Genomic DNA, 12,271 nt, shown 5'->3' with positions numbered 1-12,271 from the left:
CACACACACACACAAATCCATTTTCGCTGTCACCTTTCAAGTCCAGTAATTTGCATTTGGGAGGTAACAGATGAGAAATAGCTCCTCTGTTATTGAGAAAGAAAATGATTTCCTGTTACTGTCTTGCAACCAATTCTCAGATTATTTATCTTTAACACCCCCAAATACCCCATACTAAGGACTGTCACTGCTGATTCTCAGTTGGYTAAGCACATTGGATTAGCAGGACACCATTTTCCCACCACTGCCCACACTGTGCAGTAGGATTTATAAATTCCAATGAATATTTCTGAGCTGGACATTGGTCAGTGTTATTGTTTGTAAATGTAAGAGAATCCCCATCTCTAACAGAGGTGATACTRACAAATGGAGCGGAGATGGACCGGCTGAACATCGTACTGCTCTCCGGAGAGATCAAATCATTGAGCCACAGATCACGGCTGAAACATTTTTGTTTGCCTTCTGTTCTCTATTCACTGCTCTTCTTCCATTTTTTTAAAAGTCAAACGGGTAATTTTCCACTTTATCATTTTCATACAAACATTGTCATCTCTTCTTTTCTTTTCAAAATAAGAGCGTAAACATAGATTAGTTGGTTTGTAGATGACAAAAGGATTTTTAACTATAAAGTTTTAAATGCAAAAATAGCTGTTTATAGGTTTTAAAGACTAAAATATGTACTAAAAGTAATATTGTATTAATCAAGGATTTTATATTTTTGTTTGATAGACTTATTCTTGATCATTGCCATAAATTTAGTTACTGTAATGGCATTTTTTATAAGAAATACTTAGATAAAAAAATATTAAATAAARTCATCCATCCCTTATGTTGTAAGCTCACACCAGTAGTAATGATGGAAAGTAAAATCTTGCCCGATCACACTAATCAAGTTTTAGTTGATATTTTCATTAAACCATTGCGTCATCTTCAAAATGTTAGTTTTCTTGCTGATTTCCTTAAGATCCTAGGATTTCATGGCTTCTGATGAAAAGTCTTGAAAYTTTCAACAGTCTTACTTTTGGATAAATTTTCTGGGACATCCACTCCTGGGAAGATTGGCAGCTGTCATTCGCATTTCCCACTTCTGAATAACCTTTCTCTCTGTGAAATGACGGACTCCAAATTGTTCGGAAATGGCATTTCAAGCCCCAACAGATTGGTGGCACATATAATTGCTTCTGTAATATTTTTGCTGATGTCTTCCCTCCTTGGTATTCTGGTAATGCACATCCTGAATGCTTCAGAGAAGCAAACTATTAAAACTTTTATAGAGGTGCTCACACTTGCTGTTGAACAATTCATCAGTTGTATTTCATTAGCAGCTTTGGTCTGGGATTAGCCCTCTTAATTTCAGTCAAAGAAGTATAGGGTGTTTTAATTACTGCTCAGTTTTAGCTCAGTAAATGAYATGTGTCAAGTATAACATTACCCTAAGTTTAATATTTTGTAGAAAAACAAAAATGTTTATTTTCCTGATACATARGATAACTGAATAAATGAGGTTTTGTATTTTTGAAACTGAGTAAATAGCATAATTTTGAAACTGATGCTGTAGTAAATTGATAAAAACACTGCAAAATAAAAGTCATGTATTCCTTGAAGGAATACATATCACCCACTGCTTTTCATGTTGGTTGTGACCAACATAACATTGTGTGACATTGCAAAATGTTATCATTAAGGTTTGTATTGTGAATGATTCTCAGCTACTATCAATTAAAATTATAGCTCAATACCTGTAAAATTGACTGAGTTATCAATGTTTTTGTGTTGGATAATACCAACTAGATGTGGCACCGTTTTGAATTTAATTATCTCCAAAATGTAATCAGTTGTGTATGTATGTTTGATGATTACATTCTCAAAGTCCCATTTAAATCTGTCCTGGGGTTTAGTAGGTATTTTGCAAAAGGACAAGCAGGGTTGATTCCAATAATTAATGCAAAATTTTTAAACTGAGATCTTGAGCAATTTGTAGCAATTAGAGTACATAAAATTGACTGTACTATAAGCCATATTTATGTTTTCTAGGATCAGCTGGTTGTGGCAGCCATCTTCCATTCATTTGGCTCCAAAAGTTGCTGTATTTTCCTGACTATTAGCTGCTTTGGAGTATATGTCACATCAGTCAAAAAATGTGTCACGAATAGGAAAAAAAGCATATATAAGTTGCTTCTGACTATAAATCTCAGAACAGATATTTAATCTGGAATARCACACAGAACATAGCTCCTGTCTGCTGAATATGGCCTTAACTAACAGACAAATAAAACAGAAGAGAGTAATGTGAATCGTTTGCAACGACCTTAACATTTTTATCCCACACAAGTTCAACCAACCAACATCTGCAGCAAGAAACCAAAAAATAAGTTACAGTACCAACAGCAAGCTAACATTAGCTACCATTATTACAGGATGGCTTCAGGCCTCCCTTGCAAAAGAAATCTGTGAACTCAATGGGATTTGCTTTATTTAAATAAAGGTTAATTAAATAAAGGTTAATGAAATTATTAGCTTACCGCCCTTTGTCGTCCTGCCCTCTCATCATAACCATCAAACTGCTGGATARTCCCGTACAGTCTTTAGTACTTTTCCTTCAGGTTTGGTGTAATCCATTATTGTTGYGTCACAAATAGAACAAAGTATTTGCACRTTTGAAATATTTTTGATTTACGCCAATGCCTACAACAAGGCGGCTCTCTGCTTAATGCAAACACAATCAGCTGGGCCCAATGCAGTCCAACAATCAAGTTACCGGTAAATTCACGTGATTAGCTTTCACTGCAGTAAGAGTAACTTCTGCTTTTCTCCGGTCCCTCAAAAGTTCCCCATTCACTTCAGACTTTCTTTCGCATTCTTTCTTTCAACCTAAATTGCAGTTACACATGCTTAGAGCACCCTCTCATGGCCTCAGACTGTAATGTTTACTCCTTACTCCCAGTGTMAGTCAGTATGAACCAAATGCATCATGAAATGGAAAAACATAAATAAGTTGCTTTAGAYTATAAGTTGCAGGACCAGACAAACTATGAAAAAAAAGTGTGACCTATATTCCAGAAAACACGGTAATCATTTTCAGAGATCTATGTAATAATTATTTCAAGAAGGTTTCATTGAATTTTGTATTAATCTGTCTGAAATTTTAACCAGAGGTTTTATAAATTGTTTTGCAAACACACAAGAGTTGACACCAAATAGTGACAAATGTTTTACAAAAATCTCAGTCTGTTAGTGATCTTTGTATGTATGGTGTTAATGATCAGACTCAATTATTACCCCATAAATTTTAGATCAGCATCAGTAAAATTATAGTCATTTTTAAAGTCCATTGGTTGTGGCAGCCATTCTGACTGACTGGCTTCAAAGGTTAATCMGTTGTATATGCACTTCTTATTGTTACTGTCTGCATGTTTTWTTTAAATTTGTCCAGTGTACAATAATAATATACGAACTGACAGATAAATGACCAGTTGTACAGACACTGGCAAAAACCATATTGCTCGTCTTGTGCCTTTTGGCAGCTGGTGATAAAGTCTTAAAAGCAACTGAGAAGAATTTTCCTTAAAGTATATTTTGTGTTTAGGGCATCCTGGGACTSAGTCTGTACCAGTGGAAGGTGATGACATATGGGGACTACACCTACCCCACCTGGTCCATGGTWATGGGCTGGCTCATGGTCATTTGCTCTGTAATCTGGATCCCCATCATGTTTGGCATTAAAATGCACCTGGCCCCCGGCACCTTAACTGAGGTAATAATTGAGATGAAGCTGTGGTGAAACATTGTCACGTATATTGTTTTTTTTTTTTGTTGTTGTTGTTCTCTCTCACCCCCTCCCCCCACTCACACGCGCACACACGCAAACACACACGCGCGAGCGCGCACACACACACACACACAGACAGTCTAGGGAATCAATAGTCTCATCCTTCTCTCATTAGCACAAAGAGGAAGGCTGCAGGCTGAGGATTAATTTGAACATATTTCTGGGAGTCCTCTGAGTCTCTTTTAAACACTTTGATTAATGGATGATGATGATGGTTTTTGTCCAAACATCTTTATTTTCACGTTTTTGACAGCAGCCTCAGCTGCAGATTATTTTCTAAAATATGTTGTTGTCTGGGARCCTTTTAACAACATCTGATTCTTATTTATTAATTGATCCCTGTCTTTATTTCCACCTATCTCTGTTCTTGTAAATCCCTAGATGTTCTTTAGTCAAACTGACCTACATCCGTTGCTACTAAACAATTAACTGGAATCTTTGGTTATACATTACTCTTGTTTTCAAACCCTTTACCTTAACATTCAGTTTGAACTTTTAAAATCCTGCCCTTCCTCAAGTATATTCCTGGCATAATTTCATCTTTTAGCATTCCAACTTTATGAYTGTAGTCCATCTCTGTTTTCAACCTTCCTCAATATTTATTATGTCTCAATATTTTAACTGTTTCCAAGAGCTCTCATGCCTTTTCATATTGCTTTTGACGTCAATAATTTATTCTTCTTACTTGCCAGAAACTGATCAAAATTGASAGTTTTTAGACTGAGGCATACCCAGAGACATAAGTGGAGCACGCAAACGCCACACTTAAATTCATACCAGGAAAAATAGTATAAAACAACCTGGAATACAAATCCATTGCCTTCAGAAATTCTCAACTCTTGAACGTTTCTACATTTTGCCACATTACAACTGCTAATMTCAAAATATTTTACTGAAATTATGTGTGCTGGACCAACACAAAGCAGTGCATACATGTGGGGTTAAAGGAAAAGGAAACATGGCTTTAAAAAATGTTAAGAAAYGAAAATGTGAAAAATATGATGCACATTTAAATTCAGCCCWCTTTTTTCTGATGTACCTTACTAAAGCTCAATAAAACCAGTCACCTTCAGAAATTACTCAAATAGTAAAYCAGACACAGCATAGCTGTTCTGTGAAGGCCTCAGTGGTTTGTTACAGAGCATTATTAGTGATCAAACAACGTAATGGAGACCAAGGAACAAACCAGATATGTCAGAGATAAAGTTAATGAGAAATTTGGTGTAGGGTTATGTTATAAAACAACCAAGCTTTGAACACCTCATGGAGCACTATTCAATCCATCATCCGGAAATGGAAAGAGTATGGCACCACAGTAAACCTGCCAAGACAAGGCCGTCCACCTAAACTTACAGGCCGAACAAGGAGATCACTGATCAGAGAGGCAGCCAAGAGGCCCATGGTAACTCTGGATGAGCTGCAGGGATCCACAGCTCAGGTGGGAGATTCTGTCCACAGGACAACTATTAGTCATGCACCCCACAAATCTGGCATGGCAAGAAGAAAGCCATTATCTAAAGAAAACTATAAAAAGTGCTTTTTGCTGTTTGCCATAAGGCATGTAGGAGACACCACTAATGTCTTCCACCAYAAAAGCTGCTCTTTTCAGATCAGACAAGAACTGGAATTTTTGTCCTAAAAGTCTTTTTGTCCTAAAAGTAAAATGTGGTGAAAAACTAAAGAGCATAGAATACTTGATCCAAAGGCAAACAGTTGACATCTGGTCACATGGTTACAAAATGCTACTTTTAGCACAGAACTTTCGTAGTTCATGAGACACACAATGCAGAACTCCTGAAAACCCCTMCCACAGGTGTACACATCCCAACACTGGATTCTTCCTGCTTTCTGTCATTCGGCCACAAATCTGTCACATACAAAGCGCCACACTTTTTGGTAGAAGGATTCCTTTCTCCTTATAATGTCTGAGCTATCTCCAACCATGAGTTTTTGACCATTTGACTCTGGTTATGATGAGTGTGGATAGATAAAGTATCCAAATGAGTGGGGGCCTCGTAAGTGGGCCCACTGCTCTCCCCAAAAAGACAGTGGTCTTTATTGAAACCTTTGTGACCCTTGGATGAAGGACATGAGGTTAGAAACACTCAGTCTTCTGAGCTTCATGGGATCCATAAAGGGGTCCCCAAGAATTCTTGACCATTTGACTATCTTTATAAGTGTCTAGAAGAGTCATATGGGTGGGACGTGCTTTCTGATTTCCTTGGACGACTTCTCCTCAAAACTATCCATATTGTTTGGACACAAAACAGCTGACTTCTAGAAGCAGAGTACTTGAAGTAAAATGTTACCGTTGTGGCAAACACACCCATGAACTTCTGACCAATCAAACCATTCTTGGTGCATTTGCTTGTGAAAACAACTTTGGACCAAATCCTGTGTTGATAATGGGGCAGGCAAAGAAACCTGAAGTGAGAGCCATTTTCGCAGCCTCGGATGGGGTATGTAGGGCCCATAATGCAGCACATCAACCTGAACACACCCTCCCCACTATGAAACATGGTAGTGGCAGAATCATGCTGTGGGAATTATTTCCTTTAGCGGAGACAGGGAAGCTATTTAGTGGGAAAATGAATAGACAGTCTTGGACGAAAACGTGTTGGAGGATGGAAAAGACTTGAGACTGGAGTGGAGGTTATATTAACAGCAGGACGAGTACCAGAAACACACAAGCAGACCTATAAAGCAATATTTTACATCAAATCATACTCATGTGATAAAATGGCTGTTAAAAATCTTAAGTAGGAACAGATAAATGGAGATTTCTTCAGTTGAGTAGCTGCCAGCTCACAGACAAGTCTAATCCATATTGTTTGCAGATTGCTCACAGTGTTCTGTGTCGTCAATGTCTCAGTTATATACAGTTTCAAATGGTTACACAGCAGGTTTTAAAACATGCCTATTAAAATTCTGATGAACGACAAGCACAATGGTTTCATAAATCAGTAGGCTCCCAATGCCTTGCATGACTTTAGATGTTTCCATTACTCTGAGAATACAACAAACATCAAGCTTTGCAGGCTTTGGGGTGTGGTACCGCTTTGATTGAAATTTATTGAGACCCAGTAAAAAATTCAGTCTTATTCCAACTGAGATTCTGTGGCAAAACTTGAAAACTATACTGTTCAGACACTCCCCATTCAATCTGACTGAGATGAAGAATGGTCAAAAATTTCAGTCTGTAGATGTGGAAAGCTGATAGAGMCTCACTCCAAAAGACTTGCAGCTGGAATTACAGCAAAAGGTGTTTGTTCGCAGTACTGACTCAGGTGAGCTGAATACAAATGCACAATACACCTTTTAGATGTTTATATGTATCAATATCCTTCCTCTTCTCAATTATTTACTGCTTTTTTTGCACCATCACATAAAATCCCAGTAATACTTTGCAATTTGTGGTTGTAATGTGACAAAATATGTAAAGGTTCAATGACAGTACAAGGCAATGATGTATAACTGATTCATCTGTAAGAAACACATTTCTTTTCCCTCCTTTCAGCGTCTGAAGTTGGTCTGCTCCCCTCAGCCCGACTGGGGCCCTTTCCTGATGAAGCATCGTGGGAATCGCTACAAAAACATGATTGACCCATTAGGAACCAGCTCTCTGGGTCTGAAACTGCCCCCAAAGGACTTCCAGCTTGGCTCCTATCAGTAGCAGCCRTCCAGGCAGTTTCCAACCCTTTCAGGAGGCACTGGGAGTGGGGGGTGGATGCCTGCCTCCAGGCTGCCGTTTCCACCACCTCTACCTCCTCACTCTCTTTTTTTTGCATCCCGCTTCACTCTATTTGCTTCKTCTCTGTACTGTGGATGTGGAAACAGGCTTTCCTCTTCCTTTACCTCTTCACTATTCCCTGTCTTCTCTCAGGGAGGAGTGGCTGCCCRAGTGGAGTCTGCTCTTCCGCTGCTACTTTGTACTCAGTTAATGAGCAATCATTGCCTCCCACACATGACCATTGATTACTCCAGAACCCCTCTCCCAGGGAACTCATTCCAAGAGAAAAATCGTGTCATAAAATAWCAAAGCTCAGACTGCACTTGCAATATGAGACTCAACATAGCTACTCCCTGAGGAGTCGTGTCTGTTTGTGGGTGTGTGTACGCGGTGTGCTTTTGTATGTGTGGGTTAAATTTGCGTGTAGAGATAATGAATCATATTGGTGCAAGCAGACATAAAAAAGYGAAACCATTAAACAAACAAAACAAAAATAAATTAATGAAATATATATATATATATATGAAGGTTTGCTAAGCCCAGTGGGGATCTGGGTTGATTCTATTTGTGTATAAAATTGTATCAGTGTTATAAATACACTCAACAGCTTCGGAAAAAAGGTTAAATAAAGAGACTGTATGCTCTGTTATCAGATTTAGTTCCAGTTCTGCAGTCAATATTTATAGTCATATGAACTACTGCTCAGTTGCTCTTGCCTTGTCAAAAATAGACTACAAGACTTGTAATTTGTGCCTCCTATCTCCCAGTAGAGTAGCAAATGCATCCCGATTACCAATTTTGCAACATACACACAGTGGTGCGATAGAAGCTTGGATTTATTTCTCTTGCTCAACCTGAGGGACTATATGTGATACCTTCTATCTTTGTCTACTCATTAAGTTCCACTTGTATTATCCAAGAATATAAACTAGCACCATCCCAGTGTAGAGAACTATTAGAATTGTCGATTCAGCGTTTTGGTAGGTGATAATGTGGCCAAATAACCCTTTCAGGTCTCAAATGCTGACCTCATAGTCACTCTGTGCATATATTTTAGATGTCTATTTATAACTCTATGTGTTGTGACTTTATCAAGCCATTTGTGTGCATCACATCAGGAAATTAAAAACACAAATTATATAAATATATATATAACTATATACACATATTGATGATAAAACATATATATGAATATATATCTAGCTTCCAGATGAGGACACAGCTAGCAAGACAGAGACTGCGAGTGTTTGTGTGTGTGTGTGTCAGTGTTGCTAAGCTGTAATGTTTTGTAACAAAGTGCACAATATGAGGAGCTTCTATGTGTGAGTAAATGAAACTTTAGTGTAGAAAACAACCTTTGAGGAGATGTGTGTGTCACCACTTGTTTTGTGTTCTAGAGCTCTGGACGCCTCATTGTCATTTCAGACCCTCTTTGCTACTCTGTGTGTCCTCATGAAAACAGGGTCTCAGGTATACTCTTTCAGACTACCGTGGTAGTTGCAGGAATAATCAAATTCAGTGCAATGAAAAGTCAAGCCACTTTCAAGTTGATTTACACTCAACACAGTGCTCTTAATAAGCATTGCCCCGCCCCCCTGGTAGACCCGAATGCAGCTTGCTTTATGTCGAAGAACACGAAGATGACTCACCCTGTGTTGGCCAGCTGTGTGCTGCACTAAAGCAGGTGTCATTATTAGGTGATGTATCTAACAAATAGCAGTCATTTAAAAGTAAAAAAATAGAAATGATGAAAGTTATGCAACAAACAGGTGATATAATCTGCAGCCACAGTGATTCGCTGCAGTGTGCATCATACACAGAAAGTAAAAGGCTTTTAGCAGCTTTCTGCTCCTCTCACTCACACTGCAGTCCATCAGGATCAGACTTATTGCTGTAATTTAGCACCTGTTTTGGGCTCTGCTGCTCTGCCATCAGCATTACTGAGCTGCTGTGAGGCTGTTTCTGGAGGATTAAACGTCATCTGTAACTGTTTCGCCAGGGCAGCTCAGCAGGTGAGCTGGTTTGAAGTGTCACATGACAGGCCACCAACTAGCACTGCAGCCTACTCAACTTAACAGAAACACCAAGTATCCATTTAGAAGCAATCAGTCCTTTGCACTTTTTTGACCAACAGGATGTGTATGTTTGTGCAACAAAGCTCTTGATTTGGCCTAATTACACTTTTAACACTGCAGGCATTGAACCGAGGAGTATTTTTAAAGAAAGATGCAATAACAATTGCTAAAAAAGAAAAAAAGTTTAAGGAACTCGCTTTCTATTTCTCTAAGCCATGTTTTCTTTATAACCCTGACTGGGAAAACAGCACAGATCCAATTTAAGAGGTTGTTTAAAAACAAAACATAATCAGTTAATGAGCACAAAAACACTGATGTTAAATAGCTTGCTCGCTACGCCGTGTTCCTTTTCAGACTTAGTGTATTTAGCTCTGTTTGTGATGATAATATATGTCTGTTTCTGCTTGTGTGTGTGTATGTTTGTCTTCGTATAAGTTCAATCGAATGCCACTTAACTGTCAATCAGATGTTTGCATGGCTGGTCTCAGTAGATTGCAGAAAGGAATGGGAAGAATTGACGTGAAGTTTTTGGATTGCCTTGGTTTCACGGACCTCTCCTTTGTTTTGAAAATGAGAGGACTTCTGAGAATCAACTGTGATTGCAAGCAGTTGTGTAAAATTTAAACAAAAAATGTGCTTAAAAATAACAATTCCATACTATTCAGCTGAGGAATCAGTTTTCAGTTTTTAAAGCAAATGTTGATTGCACAGGTCTTTAATTTAATGTAGCAAAAAGTAACCAATGAAAACATTTAATCCCCAAATCATTTAATGATTTTAGTCAAGGGTACAGCTATAGTTAGCTATAAATTTTGTGCCCCTGTGTATCCAGTKCTACAGCTTTTGGTTATAGATGGCAAAATAGAGAGAGAAACACTTTTAGGGTTTAGTTAAAACCTCACTTGCTTAATAAAATTTATCAACTAGAAGAGCTTGCATGTGCAAATTGTGTTGCTCTAACTCGATGTCCATGTGTAGCTATCTTTTGTCTCTTCACAGTGTAAGACAGTGCATGTTTACTTTAGGGAACTTTTTGTTCTACATAATGTTAAGAAACAGAAGGTTGCTGTTGTTGGTTGACTAAAGAAGAAGAAGAAGAAGACAATAAGGAACTGTCAAATCTTTTGGCCTGCTAGTCAACATTGGTCAGTAAATGTAACCAAAGAAAGAGGTCTTTAGAGTTGTAGTAAAATCAGAAAATMTAAAAAAGTAAATCTATACATATAAAAAGGAATGTTTTATCTACGTATAGGAAATTGCGATACTGCCATTCATTTTATGTAGTGTTCGTTGATGTTAGCCAATATGTTACAAAACATCTTCAGGTAACCATTGGCCTTATAGATGTTCTCTGATGGTAGAATATATGTTTTTCAAAAATAACACCACAGCATAGCTGTCTGTCTCCAGTGTTCCTATTGTTATGTCTGTTGTGTCCTTTTGGCACTTTATTGTGTGACCTATGGATGCATAGGTTAAATTTCTAATTACTTGAGTAATGTCATATATTTCTGTGTGTTCTATGTGAGGTACTGCTGCCTATGGATATAGATATGTGCCTCTAACAGCCCACGACATTCATTTGATTTCAAAATTGAAAGTAGATATATTATAAAACTATGTTTTAAAATGTGTGTGATGTGTAAAAAACAGAATCTATATATATAATATATCATAAATGTGAAACATTTATTTTCATCATCAATCTTTGAGGCTCTACCTCAGATTTTGTATTTATGTATAGAAATGCAATTGGATTATAGTATCTTTGCCAATAATATATCGCTATTATATCATGAAATGTATAACTTACAAATCAATAAATAAATGTTATTGTTTTTTTTTCTTTTTCTGTTGTCAGTGACTACTTTAAGGTCCGTCTGCAGAGCTGTATACWCTAACAATATAGGTTAAAACAATAAACCTTCTGAGATTCAAACCTTCACTCAACCTTTATAATCAGCTGACGAGTAAAAGAAGGAGGCTTTGTTCTGTGAAAATGTAACCCACTGTTTTGTTTTCTGGGAAATTATGATCAAAAAGGATGAGATGAGAAAGTGAAAGAGGATTTGAACACCCCTGCAGGCAAGTTGTTTGTTGGTACTTATGTTCATGTGCTCCCCCCACTGTGGCAGACAAGACTGCACACTTCACATCATACTTATTTGCAATTTAAATTAATTTGAACACAGCACACTGATTAGTGCTGTATATTGTACTTAAAAGTAAGAAGACCCCTGGCAAATAATAAGCCAGACTAGAGGTTTACTGACTAAGATCCTAGTTTGCACGACATTTTTATGTGAAACAACCATTTCTTCTGTGTTTTGACCGTTTGTGWACATGACAGTAGTAGGCAGTTTCTCTGAAACTCATCCAAGTCTTAAGGATTTGTTTACTCTGTTGGTCTTAACACACATAACAGACAGCTGTGGGCCAGATCTGGTGTCAAACTGGCACTGCTGGCATGACACCTGTTTTGTCAAGTGGTCTGGCRAAGATGACACTGTTTTTAAAGATGGCATTCCACAACTGGCCCATTTGTGGTTTGGTTTCATGTGGTGCTGGGCCATGCATGGACCACTTCTGGCAAACCACATCTGGGACACCAAAGGGCCCTCATTCTTTGCGGTACCC

The 12,271-nt window shown here is 37.9% G+C and overlaps 1 protein-coding gene across 1 annotated transcript in view; it reads left to right on the top strand.

The window, feature by feature from the left end:
* Nucleotides 1-11,482, top strand: part of slc6a5 (solute carrier family 6 member 5) — a gene marked incomplete in the record, with an annotated part of 31,971 nt that extends 20,489 nt beyond the window's left edge. Inside the window, 2 exon segments of the mRNA XM_014018607.1 lie at nt 3,587-3,754; nt 7,347-11,482. Of these exon segments, the coding sequence (XP_013874061.1) occupies nt 3,587-3,754; nt 7,347-7,502 (324 nt within the window).
* Between the last annotated feature and the right edge of the window lie 789 nt (nt 11,483-12,271).

Source organism: Austrofundulus limnaeus, unplaced genomic scaffold (assembly GCF_001266775.1).
Source record: "Austrofundulus limnaeus strain Quisiro unplaced genomic scaffold, Austrofundulus_limnaeus-1.0 Scaffold197, whole genome shotgun sequence".
NCBI lineage: Eukaryota > Metazoa > Chordata > Actinopteri > Cyprinodontiformes > Rivulidae > Austrofundulus > Austrofundulus limnaeus.
Note: the sequence above shows the minus strand (reverse complement) of the source record. Positions and strands in the feature narration are given on the sequence as shown.